Source organism: Pongo pygmaeus, chromosome 6 (assembly GCF_028885625.2).
Source record: "Pongo pygmaeus isolate AG05252 chromosome 6, NHGRI_mPonPyg2-v2.0_pri, whole genome shotgun sequence".
In the NCBI taxonomy this organism is placed as follows: Eukaryota; Metazoa; Chordata; class Mammalia; order Primates; family Hominidae; genus Pongo; species Pongo pygmaeus.
In genome coordinates this window covers 4,121,283-4,141,071 of record NC_072379.2, presented here as the reverse complement: position 1 = coordinate 4,141,071, position 19,789 = coordinate 4,121,283, and the positions used below count along the sequence as shown (strand labels likewise).

The following is a 19,789-nucleotide window of genomic DNA, read 5'->3' as shown; positions in this document are numbered from 1 at the left end:
TCCTGAAGTGTTTCCCCTGTGTTTTATTTTAGTAGTTTTACAGTTTCAAGTGTTACATTTAAGTCTTTAATCCATCTTATTTTTTAATATGGTGAGAGATAAGAGTCTAGTTTCAATCTTCTACATATGGATATCCAATTTTCCTAGCACCAATTATTGAAGAAGGTGCCCTGGCACCTTTATCGAAAATCAGTTGGTTGTAAATATATGGATATATTTCTGGGTGCTCTATTCTGTTCCACTGGTCTATGTGTCTGTTGTTAATGCCAATACCATGCCATGCTGTTTTGGTTATTATAGACTTGTCATATATTTCAAAGACAGGTAGTGTGATTCCTCCAGTTTTGTTATTTTTGCTATGGATTGCTTTGGCTATTTGGGCTATTTTTGGGTTCCACAAGAATTTTAGTGTTTTATTTTTTTTGCTATTTCTGTGAAAATGACACTGGTATTCTGATAGAGATCGCACTGAGTCATTAGATTCATTTGGGGAGTATGGTTATTTTAATAATGTTAATTCTTCTGATCCACAAGCATGGGATGTCTTTCTATTTATTTGTGTCTTCTTCAGTTTCTTAGTTTCTTTCATCAATGTTTTGTATTTTTCTTTGTAGAGATCTTTCACCTCCTTGGTTAAATTAATTCCTAGATACGTTTTTCTTTTATAGCTATTGTAAATGGAGTCAACTTCTTGATTTCTTTCTCAGCTAGTTCATTATTGGTTTACAGAAATGCTACTGATTTTTGTATGTTGCTTTTGTATCCTGCAACCTTACCAAATTTATTTATCAGATATAGGAGTTTTTTGGTGGAGTCTAGGTTTGTTTAGATACAAGATCATGTCATCTGCAAAGAGAACAATCTGACTTCCTCTTTTCCAATTTAGATGCCTTTTATTCCTTTCTTTTGCCTGACTGCTGTGGCTAAGACTTCCAGTACTACAAATAGGGGTGTGATGAAAGTGGGCATCTTTGTCATGTTCCAGTTATCAGAGGAAAGGATTTCAGCTTTTCCCCATTCAGTGTGATGTTAGCTGTGGGTTTTTCATATATAGACTTTATCACATTGAGGTATGTTTCTTCTATGCCTAGTTTGTTGAGAGTTTTTATTATAAAGGGATGTTGAATTTTATTAAATGCTTTTTATGCATCTGTTTAGATGATCACACGGTTTTTGTCCTTCATTCTGTTGGAGTGATGTATCACATTTATGGATATGTGTACACTGAACCATCCTTGCATCCCTGGGATAAATCTCACATGAGCATGGTGTATTATATTTTTGATGTGCTGTTGGATTCAGTTTGCTAGTATTTTTGTTGAGGATTTTTGGGTCTATGTTCATCAGGGATAATGGACTGTAGTTTTTTGTTGTTATGTCCTTGTCTGGTTTTGGGCTTTCCTGTGGCTCAGATTGCAGGAGTCTGTGGTGGGAATGTGGACCACGGGGGTCTCTCGCTTTCTCTTTTCCCACAGTGGGGAACCTCTCTGGGTTCCCAGCCCGTCTCAGTCCCAGAGGAGCTGCTGCACTTCAACTTCCTCCTTGCCATAGGTGCTTCCTGTCACTTCTCTATTGAATTCCAGCTTCTCTCTTGGATCTATTTGAAGTGTGGTTACCTACTTGCTATTCTGGTTCTTCTTTATGAAGGAGGCCAGTACCAGGCGACTGTGGTCAGCTGGCCCCTGAAGCCCCTCTCATTCAGGCTCCAAACTCTCCTTTTAAAAGCTACACCCCCCAGAGGTGACTTCAACCCTACCTTCAGTCTTTTAATGTGATATTTGACATTTACAAAGATGTGTTATTATCCTAAATAGGATAAACAGGCTCCCTGCCTACCAAAAAATGATTCAGTTAGAAAATTCTAAAAAAAAAAAAAAAAAATTGAGATTTTTCCAGTTTTCCCTGAGACATAAAATTTACAATTGAAAAGCAGAAATAGACATTTTAAAAAAATCATTCATTGAACATTCACCAAGATTGACCATATCCTGGGCCATTAAACAAACTTCAACAAATATAAAATAACTAAAATTATATGAAGTGTGTTCTCTGATCATAATGGAATCTAATTAGATGATCAATAGCAGAAAGACAATAGAATCTCCAAACACATGGAAATTGAACAGCACACTTCCAATTAATTCATGAGTCACAGAGAGTATCTCAAAGGAAATAAAAATACAGAGAACTGGATGAAAATGAAAGCACAGAGTGTCAAAACATCTGGGATGCAGCTAAAGCAGCATGGAAGCAGAAATGTACAGCACTAAACGCTCACACTAGAAACAAAGAAAGGCCTTCAACCAATAACCAACGTGGCTACCTCAAGAAAGCAGAAAAGGGAGAGCAAAATACACTCAAAGCAAGCAGAGGAAGGAAATAATAAAGAGCAGAAATCAATAAAGTTGAAAATGAAGGAGACCATGAAGAAGAGGAGATCTGGAACAAGAGGCTGGTTCTAAAAAAACAAAAAACGAAAACAACAACAACAAAAACAAACCAGGAAAACCAAGCAATAAAATTGACGAACCTCCAGGAAGAATGACAACATTAAAAAGCCGGAAGAAACCAATCGTCAGTATCAGGAATAAAAAACAGGACATCACTACAGATCCTGCAGCCGTTAAGAAGGTGGTGCCGCAAACATTTTCATACTCACAAATCTGAACTCTTAAGAGGATCAACTCCTTGAAAACCATCAACTCCCAAAACTCAGCCAAGATGAAACAGACAACCTGGATAGTCCTAAAACCATTTATAAATTGCATTTATATTAAAAATATTCCTAAAAAGAATTCTTCAGTCCCAGAGAGTTTCACTGGAAAATTCTACCAAACATTTAAAGAGAAATTGACACCAATTTTACACAATCTCTTCCAGAACATAGAAGAAGTGGGAATACTTCCAAACATATTTCATGGGACCATATTACTCTGATACCAACACCAGACAAAGATAATACCCAAAAAAAGACAACTACAGATTAATATCTCTCATGAACTTACATGCACAAGTCCTTCACAAAGTGCTAGCAAAGTCAATCCAACAGCATATGAAAAGAATTATACACTGTGACCAAGTTGAATTTAAGTACACAAAGCTGGTTTGAAATCTGCAAATCAGTCAATGTAATCTAATAGATCAACAAGCTAAGAAGAAAATCCAGATGATCATGTCAAATGATGCAGTAAGAGCACGTGAAAAAAAGTAAGATTTATTCATGTCAAAAACTCTCAACCAATTAGTAATAGCGAGGAATAACTTCAACTTGCTTAAAAAAAAAAATCCTTAACAGTGAACGACTGAGTGCTTTCCCTCTCAGGTGAGAAGCAGGCAAGGATGTCTGGTCTCATCACTCTTATTCAGCATAGTACTAGAAATCCTAGACACTGCAAATCATGCAAGAAAAGGAAATGAAAGGCATACAGAAAGGAAGAGCCGGAGGAAGGTGAGTGTGGCTATAAAGGAACCCAGATGATTTTTGTGGCCTTAAAAACATTTAAGATCTTGATTATTGTGGTGGATACACAAACCTACACATGTGACAAATTGTACAGGACTAAACACACACATATGCACAAGAGAGAAAAAACAAAACTGGAGAAACCCAAATCAGATCTGTGAATTGTATCATCAGTGTTGATATCCTGGACGTGATACAATACTGTAGTTTCGCAAATGTCAGCTTGGCAGAAACTGGGCTAAATGTACATGGTCTCAATATTATTTCATATAATTGCATGTGAATCTGTAATGCTCTCAATAAAAATTTCAGTTAACCTTGGTGAGCTTGGTGGCTCATGCCTGTAATCCCAGCACTTTGGGAGGCTGAGGTGGGCGGATTACCTGAGGTCAGGAGTTAGAGAGCAGGCTGGCCAACATGGTGAAACCCCATCTCTATTAAAAATACAAAAAAATTAGCCAGACGTGGTGGCTGGCGCCTGTAATCCCAGCTACTTGGGAGGCTGAGGCAGGAGAATTGCTTGAACCCTGGAGGCAGAGGTTGCAGTGAGCCAAGATTGCACCACTGCACTCCAGCCTGGGCAACAGAGCGAGACTCTGTCTCAAAAAAAACAAAAAACAAAAAACAAAAAAAACCCACAAAAAAACAGCAACAACAACAACAGAAAAAACAAAATCAGTTAAACAAAAGCAGAGAGCAGAGCAAAGGCGAAGTATGGGAAGAACTTTTGGGATCAATTCACAGCAGCAGCAGGGCTGCTTTTCATTTCATCTTTTTTGGTGAGGAAGGATTGATTGTTGGTCTCAGAGGGTCAAGAAATCCATGTTCTATTCCTCCCGTGTCACTCATTTGACATAGACCTTGAGTCAATGGCGAGATCGTTCCAGGAGAGTGGCAAGGAGAAAGCTAGGCTGCCAAGGGTCAAGGAGAACATAAGGCGTTCAAGGTCAAAACAATGGTTAGACTGAAAGGGAGTGGGGACCCATCCTGGCAACTTCAGGGGGAGCACAGTCAGGGGGCTGCCGATTTTGAGTGAGGGAGACCGGAACATATTTGTGGAAGGAGGGAAAGGATCCAATAGTAAAAAGATTGGAAGAAGTAATAGCACAATGAAGAGAGAGAGGGGAAGAAGGGAACAGGATGACGGAGGACTCTTAGAGACCCTTAGAGGACCCTCGTTTGAGAAGAAAGGGGAGAGAGGCAAGCGTAAGGACACAGAAATGAAGGGTGAAGTGGGAAGGCAAGGAATCCGTCTTGGTGGCCTTGGCCTCTGCAAATGTCACCTGCTGGGAGTGCAGTAAGGCTGGGAGTCCAAAAACGGGAGCAGCATGGGGTGGAGCTGGCAACGGCCAAACTCTAGTAGAGACAAGTTCAGAAGGCTGAGCCCATCCAGCACTGGGGGAGAGACAAGCAGCAGCCCAGGGTCACTTAAAAAAAAAATTTTCCTAGTTTTTTTTTTTGTTTTTTGTTTTTTTTTTTGAGACAGTCTCACTCTGTCACCCAGGCTGGAGTGCAGTGGCATGATCACGGCTCACTGCAACCTCTGCCTCCCGGGTTCAAGTGATTCTCCTGCCTCAGCCTCCCACGTAGCTGGGATTACAGGCGCCTGCCACCACGCCCAGCTAATTTTTGTATTTTTTGTAACGACGGGGTTTCACCATGTTGGCCAGGCTGGTCTTGAACTGCTGACCTTGTGATCCAACTGCCTCAGCCTCCCAAAGTGCTGGGATTACAGGCATGAATGCTGCATAGCCCTAATTGTTCTAGTTTTAACTTTCGTTATAGAGGGAGTACACACACGTGGTAGAAATTAGAAAATGAAAAAAAATACAAAGAAATATGCCAAAACTACTCATAATGATACCACATAGGGATACCAAGTCTTAAATTTGTGTGACATATTTCTTCCAAGGTCTTTTCTCTGTTCATATTTCATACGGTGTATTTTTATAAAATTTGGATCTCATAGTTTTGTATACTATTATTTCACAATGTTATATCATGACCATTTTTGCGCACAATTTTTGATCTTCAGAGTTCTGTTTTTTCAACAACTACAAAATATTTCTTATGTTGTCATTCTACACTTTTTCCCAATCCTCCCCATCTGGAACATCTGAATGCTTTTCACGTTTTTTCCAACTACAAATAACTGTAACGAGCCGCCTTGTATATAAATCTTTGTGTGCATCTGTGATTATTTTCTCGGGGTAACTTCATTAGCTAATGTTTTCCAGATGTGTCAGCTGGCCTGCGAGCAGAGAAAGAGTGGGTTCGAACTGACCAGATGGAGATAATGCAAACTCACAGAGCTTAGAAGGGCGTGGGGAAAAGGACCCTGCGAGCGAGGGTCAGGGAAGAACGGGCTGGGGGGCGTCGGGGGGGATCATGGAAGGAGGTGAGGGAATTAGAAATTGAACTCTAGGTGAAGAACAAGTTCAGCAAGACCAAAGGTGTGGCCACACAGCTGGAACCTGATTCTCCATCCCCCTGTCCCCAGAGCTCCTTCCTTGAGCCAAGGCCGCCCTCCACTGTCCACGTGCCATCCTCTGCGAGGCATTATCAGTACTGATGCCTGATCTCCCTAGGTGAGCTGACTGCAAGCACTCCAAAAATCCGGGACCTCCTCGTGATCCACCTCTGCCCTTGCCTGATTCTGGAAGTCACAGCGGTATACACCTATTTGATGACTGACTTAACAGACATGCAGATAGGAAAACTCACTGTCTTCATGAGTCCAGACGAGCTGAGGTGTGCTGGGAGGCCCGTCCCCAGGGGTGGTGAAGCACAGAACAGAAGTGAAGTAGGCGGTAAACTTCTTCAGGTTCGTTATGTGTCCGTGGTGGACTCCGTGGAAATCTGGGGCAATAGTGACCACAGTGACAGCCTCAGGGGCATCTGCCGGCCATGCCAGAAGCTGAGATGGAACAGGGTGAAAAAGACAGCCTGTTTTCAATGGCGTTTCTCCACACTCATGTCTGCGGCAGAATTTTATTTTGCAATGAATACGTCTTTTAAAATGTAAAGTCATAATTAAGAAAGTCCATAAATCCTACATTTTATAATCATGCTTGAAAAAAGTTGAGATAAAAATATATTTTATAGGTTTTTCTATACAAGCATGTATATTTACATGTATTTTATACTTGTATATGTAAATAACTATTTAACTCATATTGGAATAATGGACACTCCCTCAAATCTTCACCCTCTCTTCACTTAAGAAGGTTAAAAAACATATGTATAATATATATTACATATATACATATATACTATATACATATATTATATATAACATATATACTATATGAAATATATAGTATGTATTATATATAACATATATACTATATAACATATATAGTATAAATTATATATACATATAATATACACATACATAATATATACATATAGTATACTATATATAACATACATAACATATATAGCATATACATAACATATAGTATGTTACACATATATAGTATATTATATACATATATATAACCTATATACTATATAACATATATAGTATATATTATGTATACATATATAATATATACATGTATATAATGTATAATATATATACATATATAATATATAATATATACATATGTAATATATAATATATACACATATAATATATAAAATATATAATATATAATATACACATATGGTATATATAATATATAATATATACATATATGAATATATACTATATATAACATATGTACATATAGTATATATATAACATATATAGTATATATATGCTATATACACACTATGTTATATATACATATATAGTATATATACTATATATGTTACGCATATACTATATATACTATATATACATATATCCTATATATAACGTATAGTATATACGTTATATATATCCTATATATAACGTATATAACATACATAGTATATACAACATATATCACATATATGTATATTACATATACATATATGTAATGTATATTGTATATTACATACATAGATGTATATTACATGTATGTATGTAATATACATATGTATATGTACATACAATATATACATATAGCATGCTATATATAACATACATAACATATAGTATATATAACATATATAGTACATATAATATCTACACATATATAACAGATACATATAGTATATATTATATATAATACATTATATATACTATATATTATATATACTATATAGTATATACAATATATACCATATAATATATAATATATATTTTAACAGTAAAGAATAAAGATGAAACCATCTGTTAATTCAGCTGAAACAGCACAATGAAACAAATACAAATATTTTTCTAGAAAGCACCTACTCTGTCTCAAAAAAGACGTCCATGATTCAACAGGAATAATCGTAATTATTTATAATTTATATCACACTAGTTTTGTGAAAAGGATTTTAGGAGACTGCTTACAATTTTAAAGAAATACAGTCTATATCCACAACCTAAGGAAAGTGTGTTCATGTTTTGGCAGCATTATGTAGGTGTGTGACTTTTAATTCCTTCGGCACCAAACATTTCTAGGACTAATTGGGTCTGAAAATTGACATGCTGCAGGATGCAAAGCGTATTTACACAGATCAAACTGACAACGAAGTCATCAAACGAACGCTGCAGCCTTGCCAATGAGACTCGACAGGAGAAGCAAGAAGGCAAAAGCATCTTGCTTGATCAATATGATTTTCTTTCACAAAAGCTTCTGGCTTTGGATACTTCTGAGGATAAATGAAAGGCAGGGTAAATTTCCAGCTACTTTTGCCTTTCTGGCAGACAAATCAGTGTTTTAGCAAGTTGAATCCAAATTGGGGAAAAAAAAACGAACCTTGTGTCTGAGGAAACTCACCCTCTGAATGTGAAATTACCAGGTATTGAGGAAACTAGATGGAATCCCTTCACTGTATAGAGCTTCCCCCATCTATCATCTATTAAAGATAATTAGTGGATCTATTGCAGCTAAAATCAAGGTGGACTCCCAAATCGAATCAGGAGAAGCTGATCTGAAAGGGAAGATCAGCTGTGCTTTGTGACGGTGTATCCTGGTACATCAGTGAAGTTAACGCACTCTGGTAGCTAAAGACACAAGAAGTCGGATGATGGAAATTTGTCTACGTGTCTAATTCAGTCCGGGCGGGTAGCTGGTATCAACTGGTCTCAGTTCTTTAAACAGAACTGTCCCTGAAGTAGAAAGGGAGGAGAGAAAAATATCCTTTCTCCATGGAAATATCACTCATGCCATTCCCTTTGCTCAGCGCCTGTGTTCTCCTGAGAGGACCTCCTTCTGGGAAGAAGTAGTTTGTGCAAATATTCATTCTAATCACTGAGACATGTCTCCCACCCGCCATTTAAAAATGAATGGCCTTTCTCATAAGAAATTGCTCACTGATGTATGAACTATCCTCTTGATAACTAGGAATTGGAATTTCTGAACCTGCAGAGCTAGTGCCAAGACTTTGGATAAATGGTGGTCTCACCAAGGTCAAGACGCCCTGTATCTTAACGCAACCAGCTCTTGATACACAGGAGGGGCTGCCTCAAGCTGCGTCACCCTGTGGCTCCAGACAACGACAGCCGCCCACAGGCCCTGAACCCAGGCCACGTACCTTGTATCCCTGGTTGATGCCGTTGATAAACTGCTGAGGCGGAGGGTTCCACAGGAACTGAATGGTGGTGGAGTTCACGGCTTCCGTCTGCACGTTCTGCGGGGGCGCGGTGGGCACTGTGGCAGGGCAGTCATTGACGACAGCGGAACAAAGGGCAGGAGGCACCATGGGGAGGAGAGACAGAAAGGAAACCCTTAGCTGCCATCATGCTCACAGGCAATTACTGCACTGAGACCAAGGAAGTGTCATGAATGTTTAGGGAAGCTTACAGCGACATTACCAAGAAAGAGAACTGGGCTATTTTTCATTTTCTCTTGCGGAATTCTTTAAGGCATAGGCAGAAAGGTAGACCAGACCATCCTCTCATCCCACAGATGGGCCTTTCCTGTGGTTCCAAGGTGGATGGCAAGCAAAGCTTTCTCTAATTTCTTTTTCAATGAACAGATATTTGAGATCAAGGCAAGGTTTCATCTAGAAATCCTCCCTCAATATATACCACTATGTTTCAAGCTAAATTGTTCATTACATGGGTGGGGGGGAAACAAGCAAACAAAATCATCACCCTCCTCCCACATATACTGTTGGAGGCTAAATTTCTCTTTGTCTGTCAATGGGGACAATCATTTTTGGATTTTCCACGGTTTGTTTCTCTCTTTTACGGAACAGCTATTGAACCCAATTATATACCTGCCAAATGACTGCCTTCAAGGCATGCCCTTTCTAGGGGACATGCTTGTGTACTGTAAGAGGCAGATGTTCCACAGAGCAGCAAACTCGTGAAGGGCAGATGCCTGCCTCTGGCCTGGGAGGGCTGGAGGGCCTCATCTGGACTGTGTTTGGGAGGAAGGGTGGCCTGTGAGGGGTAAGTTCTTGGGAAGGGCACTCTCAGCTGGGAGAGCCGTGGGCAAAGGCAAAGTGTTGCCAAGGAGCCTGGCAAGGATGGGTGCATGGGGAGCACGGCTGGACGAGGGGTTGGGGGAAGCGGGGTGCCGACAGTGCACGGGTCTCGCTGGGATTGTCTACCATGCCCAGCAGCACGGCTGATCACGCATACATAAGGCAATGGGGAACTGAAGGCCTTCTGGAAAGGGCAGTGGGCAGAGCTAGCTTCTTCAGGATGGGAACCCCAGTGGCCTGCAGAGAGGGGCCAAGCCTCCGGCTGCACCATCAAGGCTTCTACTGGGTGGAAGGAAGGTCCTGGCTCTTCAGGTGCTTGTTCTAAAAGTGAGGCACAGAAGCCTAAGGGATCCTGTGGATCCAGGCAGAGAAACAAAAACAAGGGTCTTCTTGGCCAGAACACACGGGATCCCATGTGGTCCTGGTGAAAATTGCTACACTCTTCTCGGCTCCCTTCCCCAAAAGCCCATCTCAGGCAGAGATGAGACAAACGTAAACTTGGCCAAGCCCCTCAAGTCTTCTCTTCCCAGGCATGCAGGAGGACCCTCTGTCCCCATCCACTGCTGGTCATGGCTGTGATGCCCCTCGGCCCCCTCTCTAAGTCACTAGGAAACTGCCCTACTTGCCATCCTGTAAAATGTGTGGGTTAAAAATGGACACAGGGCTTGCTGTGCCTGGGATGCTGAGCATTGGAAAGAACATCACATCCACCTAAGAACAAGAAAAGCTGAACAAAGTACAAAACAATCACTTTTCCTGAGCCCATAAGACAGCTTAGGTTGCATACCAGCCAGGTGGTCGGAAAAACAAGGAAAGATGGGCCTGTCCAAGGAGTCAGGATGGGTCCTGCTCACCCGTCACAGAGCGCGGGAGGAGGAGACAATGGAAATTCTGAAAGTCACCCAAAATCCTCAGTGAATGGCCGAAGGCTGAATGTGGGCTACAAGAGAGGACAGAAGCTTTCGGAGCGCAGACACACAGCATCCAGAGGAACAAAGGTGAGAACTATGTGTACTTCATGGATGAATTCCACCAAGCATTTAAGGAATAAATTAAACCAATTCTAAAGCATTACCCTGATACCAAAATCAGAAAAAGCCTCTGAAGGAAAACTATAGACCAATATCCCTCATGAACACAAGTTCAAAAAATCCTCAACAAAATATTAGAAAATAAAATTCAACAATATATAACAGTCATAATCTAGCCTGATCAAGCGAGGTGTATCTTATACATGCAAGGCTGGCTCAAGATGTGAATAGCAATCAAAGTAGTTCATCACATCAACAGAATAAAGAAGAAAAACATATGAACATCTTAATAGATTTAGGAAAAGCATTTGGCAAAATTTAATAATCAATTGTGATTTTTTAAAAAAGAAAAAACCCTCTCAGCAAAGCAGGAATTTAAAGGAACATTCTAAACTTTAAAAAGGGCACCTATAAAACACCTACAGCTAATACCTTATTTAAGCTCTAAAAACATAAAATAGATATAAGTTTAACAAACTACATGCAATATTTGTGCAATGAAAACTACAAAACATGAATGAAGGAAACCAAACACCTAAGTCAATACAGAAACATATCACATGAATGCTTTGGAAGAAAACACAGTAAAGAGGTCAATTCTCCCCAAACTGATCAATATAGTGAATACAATCCCAATCAAAATCCCAGCTACACTGCACTCTGGCCTGGGTGACAGAGCAAGACCCGGTCTCAAAAGAGAAAAAAAGAAAATCACAGCTAGACATTTCCTAGACATTGAAAAGGTGATTCTAAAATTTATATGGAAAAGCAAGGTAACTAGAATAGCCAAAGCAAGTCTGAAAAAAAATTGGATAATCTTTACTGTATGATTTCAAGACTAACTAGAAATCAATAGTAATTAAAACAGGGTGTTACTGGAGAAGGGGTGGACACATTGATCAGTGACAGAGAAGACAGGCAAGAAATTACACATATATCACTGGTTTTCAATAAAAGCACAAAGATAGTAATTTCAACAAATGGTGCTGGAAATATTAGACATTCACTCACAAAATAAGACAAAATCTGGATCTATATCTCATACCATTTATAAAACCTAACTCAAAATGGATCAGAGGCATAAATGTAAACCTATAATTATAATACTTCTAGGAAAAAATAGGTATGACATCGGGTTAGGCAAAAATTTCTCAGATACAATACCAAGGACACAATCCATAAAAGAAAAAAAAAAAAGAATAAAGCTGACTTCATGCAAAGACAGGCCACAGACTGGAAGACAACGTATGCAAGACAGATACCCAATAAAGAACGTTTATCCAGGCCGGGTGCTGTGGCTCATGGCTCATGGCTGGAATGCCAGAACTTTGGGAGGTTGAGGCAGGAGGATCGCTTGAGGCCAGGAGTTTGAGGCCAGCCTGGGCAACATAGTGAGACCCCATCACTACAAAGAATTACAAAATTAAAAAAAAAAAAATTAGCTGAGTATGGTAGTGCATGCCTGTAGTCCCTGCTACTTGGGAGGCTGAGGCAGGAGGATCCCTTGAGCCCAGGAGTGTGAGGCTGCAGTGAGCAACCAAGTAAGACTTTGTCTCTTAAAAAGAAAAAAAAGAACAAAAACCTATTATGCAGAAAATATAAAGAATTTTCAAAATTCAACTGTAAGAAAACAAAAAATGTACGCAAAAAGAACAGTTGCTTCACCAAAGCCAATAGAACAACAGGAAATCCGCGAGTGAAGAGAACTTCACCATCCCATTTACCATGATGGGATGCCCTGGACCCGTATTAGAAGGACTCAAACATCACAAACCAACAGCAATAACAACCCATGTCGGTGAAGATGTGGAGTGCCCGAGGCCTTCGCGGTTTGAGATGGGGATGCCCATGGCACGGCCACCTGGTGGGACCATTTGGTGCTTTCTTACGAAGTTAAACATGCATGAGCCACGTGACCCAGTAATCCTGCCCCTGGGTAACTGTGCACGAGAGATGTAAAAGTTCACTTAAAAATCTACATGAAGCAGGGCATAGTGGCTCACACATGTAATCCCACCATTTTGGAAGGCCAAGATGGGAGGATCACTTGAGCCCAGGAGGTTGAAACCAGTCTGGGTAATACAGAGAGACCCTGTCCCTACAAAAAAAGTCAAAAAAGTAGCTGGGTGTGATGGTGTACACCTATAGTCCCAGCTACTTGGGAGGCTGAGGTTGGGGGATCACTAGAGCTCAGGAGGTTGAGGCTGCAGTGAGCTGTGATTGCACCACTGCACTCCAGCCTGGGCAACAGAGTGAGATCCTGTCTCTAAATAAATAAATAAATAAAATCTATATGTGATATTCATAGCAGCTTTAATAATCATCCCAAACTGCAAACATCCTAAATGTTTTTAAACCAATGGATGGGAAACAAACTGTAGTGTGTCTATGGAATGGGATGCTGCTCAGTAGTAGAAGGGAACAAAATACTTATACATATGAACATACAGGTGAATCTCAAATGCATGACACTAAGGGAAGGAAGCCAGATTCCGAAGACTGCACACTGCATGCTCCATTTATATGATGTTCTGAAATAGGCAAAGATATAAGAAAACAGCAGTGCTTGCCAAGCGCTGGGGCGGAGGTAAAGGGGTGAATATAAAAGCACAAAGACTTTTGGCGGAGGTGACAGAAAGTCATATCTCCATTATGCTGGTGAATGTGGGCTAAAGATGTTTGTGAAAATGTATATATAACTGTACACTAGAAAGGGTGAGTTTTACTGTATGTAAATTAGGAAACCACAATAAATCTCACTTTTCAAACATGCTGCAGGCAGGGCATGGTGACTGATGCCTGTAATCCCAACACTTTGGGAATCTGGGGTGGGAGGATCGCTTGAGGCCAGGAGTTTGAGACCAGCCTGGGCAACAGGGTGAGATAATCTGTCTCTACGAAAGTAAAAAATTAGCCAGGCATGGTGGCATGCACCTGTAGTCCTAGCTACTTGGGAGGCTGAGGTGGGAGGATGGTTTGAGCCCAGGAGTTTGAGGTTACCGTGAGCTATGCTCCCGCCACTGCACTCCAAGCAATAGAGGAAGGCCCTGTCCCTAAAAAAATAAAGCAAAGCAAAATGCTGCACATTCTTTGATACTCTTCCCGTGAATAGGTGGTGTCTATGTCTGAAATCCTTCAACGTAGGCTCTGAGACTGCTTGACCAATAGAATATGACCCAGGTCCTAATAAACTAGCAGCTTCTGCTGCTTGCTGGGAGCCCTGAGCAGCAGTAGGAATGTGGGGATCCTGAGGCTGCAGGCTGGCGAGGCCAGGGGCAGCTGCCCCAGGGGACAGCCCAGGGAGTCAGCCTTTCCGCCTTCCTAGCCACGGTGCCAATGTGTGCACGAAGCCTTCTTCCCAACTGAATGAGAGGTACAGACGGTCACATATCCAAGCCCTGCTCCAACTCCTGACCCAAGAAATCATGACATATAAACAGGTGTTGCTTTTAATCTCTAAGTTTTGGGGTAGTCAGTTAGGCAGCAATAGATGACTAGAAAAATCTCTGCTGAAAGAAAGAAAAGAAAACACAACAGGAGGAAGGAGAAAAAGGAAGAAAAGGGAAAAGAAAGAATAAACGCCAGGAGCTATTGGGAAAAGACCAACATTTGTCGTGACGTTTTCTCTTAGAACTCACAACCTCTGGGGTTGAGGAAGGCATCTCATTCTTGGTAGGTTTAGCTCTGGGGTTTCACGAAGCCCAATTACTGACTCTGGAATGCCAGAATACCAAATATCAAATGTTGTTAAATTCTCTAAAATAAGGCTACGTGGATCATACGCAAGAAAAAAAATTTGCATAATTTAAATAAGTAGTCGTTTCCTGCAGGAAACGATTCAAGAGGACGTCTGTACCTTTGCTTGGCTGCAGCACAATCCTCATATCAAGTTCTGGTCCTGCATCCTGGAGGCAGTGCCTCTCTGGGGTGCACCATGGTTACAGAGAAACAAATTCCTAACTGAATTCACCCATTTAACAAGGCATTTTCCCCTCCCTTCTCATTATGTGGGCTACCTAAAATCACGAGCTCTCACAGTCACTCTACCTGGGCCCCTGGCTGTGACACTCACTCTACCTGGGCCCCAGGCTGTGACACTCACTCTACCTGGGCCCCGGGCTGTGACACTCACTCTACCTGGGCCCCGGGCTGTGACACTCACTCTACCTGGGCCCCTGGCTGTGACACTCACTCTGCCTGGGCCCCGGGCTGTGACACTCACTCTACCTGGGCCCCTGGCTGTGACACTCACTCTGCCTGGGCCCCTGGCTGTGACACTCACTCTGCCTGGGTCCCTGGCTGTGACACTCACTCTGCCTGGGCCCCTGGCTGTGACACTCACTCTACCTGAGCCCCTGGCTGTGACACTCACTCTACCTGGGCCCCGGGCTGTGACATTCACTCTACCTGGGCCCCTGGCTGTGACACTCACTCTGCCTGGGTCCCTGGCTGTAACTCTCACTCTACATTTGCCCCTGGCTGTGACACTCACTCTACCTGGGCCTCTGGCTGTGACACTCACTCTACCTGAGCCCCGGGCTGTGACTCTCACTCTACCTGGGCCCCCTGGTGTCAGATTCGGAGCCTGACCTGCGGGCACCCACTCTCCTTCCCCAGTCACAGGACAAGGGAGGTTCTAAAGCGTCAGTTTCCTTTCTGTCAATACCCTAGGTTTAATTCAAAAGATCATCAAGCTTGCTTTTATTCCCAGGTCTTTGGCTTCTCTTTGTCCTGATTATTGCCATCAGAAATGACTCACAGATTTGTGGACAATGGAATTAAAAATGCCCTCAAGCGAGAAAGAGCTACAGCTGGCAAATCCTTCTTGACAGTGTTGAAAATAAAAGAGTGGTTATGGCTGGAAAGGTCTCAATTATTGAGGGTTACATAACCCTGCCCCTTCTTAAGCCAACAACAAGGGCTTAGTCCAACCATGCCGCAGAAAAATCAAGGCAAAACGGGTTTCCGGTGTGCAGCATGGCCTCCCGCTGCTCACACTAAGCCTCAAGGGACACTTCCTGCCCGGATGATTAGCATTAGGCCCTTGCTGTGCCTCCAATGGCAGGCCTGGAGGCAGGCTGGTAACGTGACAGGTGTTATGGTCCGTTCTGGTTTTCACTGAGTAGAAAAATATCTTTTCACTGGATAATTTCCCCCACGCAGGCACCCGCCTGAGCAGGCTCTCAGCCTAAACCCATTCGACACTGTCTTGATGTTCATAGCCAATGACAAAGTCTTCTGTCCTGAGGCCCCCGACACTCAGGGAATAATCACAGGTGAAAGGAGAAACCAGAAGAGCAGTTTCAGGCACTAGGGGTTTTATCTGTCATGGAAATGTGTGAAACCTGGATCAGAGAGTAGCAGTTTCTCCTACCTGAAGAGGGGATTTCTGGGAGTGGGCAGGGAAGAAAGAGGTGGGACAGTGCAGTATTCTCTCACTGTGCGTCAGATGGGTTACACAGGGACCCAGAGACACGGATGTCTGTTAGTTTTCATAGCCATAAACCACTGTTTACAGCCATTCAAAAATTTGCAACTGTTGGCCGGGTGCAGTGGCTCATGCCTGTAATCCCAGCACTTTGGGAGGCTGAGGTGGGTGGATCATGAGGTCAAGAGATAGAGACCATCCTGGCCAACATGGTGAAACCCCACCTCTACTAAAAATACAAAAATTAGCTGGGCGTGGTGGCGCGCACCTGTAGTCCCAGCTACTCAGGAGGATGAGGCAGGAGTATTGCTGGAACCTGGGAGGCGGAGGTTGCGGTGAGCCGAGATCACACCACTGCACTCCAACCTGGCAACAGAGCAAGACTCTGTCTCAAAAAAGAAAAAAAAAAATTGCACCTGTTGAAATTACATTTCATGCTGTTTTCACTATATATATGCTGTGTTTTCACGACACACATGCATTGCACATTCCTCAGTGAAAGATGTCATTCGGGAAAAGCCACGTGTTGTGTGATTCCAACTATATATGGCATTTTGGAAAAGGTCAAACTATGGAGACAGCAAAAGGACCAGTGGCTGCTGGGGGTTGGCAGTCAGGAGGGGTGAACAGGAGGAGCACGGGCGTTTTGAGGGCAAGGAAACTCTTCTGTAGGCTATAACAGGGGATACATGTCATCATACGCTTCTCAAAGCTCACAGAAGGCACAGTGCCAAGCGTGAATCCTAACGTAAGCTATGGATTTTGGCTAGTGATGTATCAAGGTAGGTTCACTGCTTATAAGAAAGGTACCACTCTGGTGGGGGATGCTGATAGTGGGAGAGGCTTTGTACATGTTGGGCAGGGAGTATATCAAAACTCTTTGAACTTTCTACTCAATTGTTCTATGAATCTGAAAGTACTCCAAAAAAAAAAAAAAAAAAAGTAAAATAAAACTATGCACATGGTTCCTGTAAACTTTCTGAACCCGGTAACTCTTGAGAGGATCTGCTGCAGAGAGGCACAGGGTGGCTGAGCCACACGACACTTCCCTGACACCCCCACGGACTCCTCTTATCAAGCTGTTTTATTTCACTTGCAGGTTGCTTCTCATCTGTGAATTTGTGTGTCTGTACCAGGCACAGAACCAATTGATACAGGAGCTAGAAAGAAATTATTTAGGCAGATAGTGAGGGTAACAGAGTCTTTGGCAAGGCTTCCCTTTTAACAAAAAGCAGCTCCCAATCATTTCTTTTCTAACAAAGAGCAGCCTGAAAAATTGAGCTGCAGACATAGATAAGCAAGCTAGAAGCTTGCACAGGTGAATGCTGGCAGCTGTGCCAACAGAAAAGGGCTACCTGAGGGCCAGACACATTCAACATGGAGGCTCCATCTTCCCTTTTCTTTGTCACCACGCATACAGTAAAAATGCAGGCAACAAGGCACCAGCGGGGGAGATAACCCTTCTGCATAATAAAAGATTAGGGTGTGGGTGGCCAGATTTTTGCAGGCTATGCGAATGGTGCATCTAGTCCTAACCAGTTTTTTGTGCCTTATGCAAATGGCACACCTGGTCTAACCAATCTTTCATGCCCTATGTAAATCAGACATTGCCTCCTCCAGTTCATCTGTAAAATCCTTTGCATTTTGTGGCGGACTGGAAAAACCCACTCTGGACCCCTCTGCAGGACAGAGCTCTTCTCTCTTTCGCCTATTAAACCTCCACTCTTAACCTCACTCCTTGTGTGTCCGTGTCCTTGATTTCGTCAGTGTGAGACAACAAACTTTGGGTATTACCCTAGACAACGATGCCGCTTCACAATGTGGTTCGACTTGTGTGTAAGTAGGTTGTGAGTTGTTTTTCAGTTGCCACGGACCCCCGGGTTGAAGGCCATATACTCTGAGCACACCCAGATGAACCAAGCATGCAACCACGGTGGGGGAACCTAAGTGCTCAGGCAGAGGAGCAGGGACTGAATTAAGAAACGGACACGGCAAAGCTGAAGCAGGATCCAATCAGACTGAGCTCTGGCATTACCCCACTGCAAGATCCAATCAGATCATGCCTCATTACCCTATGCTTATAAAGCCCAGCACAGCCCCCAGTGTGGTGAGACAGATTTGAGTCTTTCCTCCTGCTCCTCACCACTTGACTTGCAATAAAGCTTTCTTGCTGCAAAAACCCAGTGCTTCAGCGTCCTCCTCTCATGCAGGGACAAACAAACCCAGTTTGGTTCAGTAACATGCTCAGCATGTGGGGGCGCTTCTTATTCAATTAATTTGCTAGTATTTTTACCTATGTGACTAAGTGAAATGTATGATTATGTTTATAATTATTATCTGGTATTAGGTGTTCCTTATTAAAATAAAAATGGTTTTTAAAATTTCCTTCTCCCCCACCCGCTTCCCTTCCTTCCTGGCTAGTGATGACGTAAATTTAGCAAGATCTGATTATTGATGGAATCTCAAAATAAATTACTGTTTTTACACATTTTTAAAAATGTTATAGTAAGTTACATAATTAAATCAAATCAGTAAAGAGGACTGTAGGGTTTTATAGCTTCAAATAATTCAGTTTTCAAAATATTTTGGATCAGAGATGACATCACTAACATTTATATTCATGAGTTTTTCAGAACTTTAATTGTCCAATCAAATAAAAAGGAATGTCAATTTTGCCTATTTTGCTTAATGCAGGCTTTGCTTTTTGAATTTTTCAACCTGATTTATTTTGAAACATTCTTGAGGATGTATGCAATCAAAATATTTTGAAAAGTTAATTTTTGAAGCCATTAAGGCCTACAGGCCACTTTATATAGTTTTATATTTAAATACGTACATATTTAGTAACATTACTTATGTTGATATTTTTAATACTATTGCATATTTATAGAGAGATATTTTCCCATCATAGTAAGAAACTTTTTTTTTTTAATTATACTTTAAGTTTTAGGGTACATGTGCACAATGTGCAGGTTCGTTACACATGTATACATGTGCCATGTTGGTGTGCTGCACCCAGTAACTCGTCATTTAACATTAGGTATATCTCCTAATGCTATCCCTCCCCCCTCCCCCCACCCCACAACCGGCCCCGGTGTGTGATGTTCCCTTTCCTGTGTCCATGTGTTCTCATTTCCCACCTATGAGTGAGAACGTGCGGTGTTTGGTTTTTGTCCTTACGTTTTTTAATTAAAGAAAGTCATCAAGTGCTCCAAGTAGAGTAGTGAAAACAGTTGCTACTCAGGAAATTACAATGAAAATGATCTCAAATTCAGATTTGCATTTTCCAATAATCCTGTCTTCTTCTGTCTCAATGTCGTATTTAATGAAAAAGGAAACAGAAGATGCAATGACGTC

At 41.8% G+C, this 19,789-nt stretch overlaps 1 protein-coding gene across 4 annotated transcripts in view; it reads right to left on the bottom strand.

Moving 5' to 3' along the window:
* Positions 1–19,789, bottom strand: part of SDK1 (sidekick cell adhesion molecule 1) — a 989,261-nt gene that overhangs the window by 205,326 nt on the left and 764,146 nt on the right. For all 4 annotated transcript variants that reach the window (XM_063667220.1, XM_063667221.1, XM_054494717.2 and 1 more), the window contains exons 18-19: positions 9,077–9,192; positions 6,188–6,380 (exon numbers count right to left, since the gene is read on the bottom strand). In XM_063667220.1, coding sequence (XP_063523290.1) covers positions 6,188–6,380; positions 9,077–9,192 — 309 coding nt within the window. The remainder of the gene's footprint in view (positions 1–6,187; positions 6,381–9,076; positions 9,193–19,789) is intronic.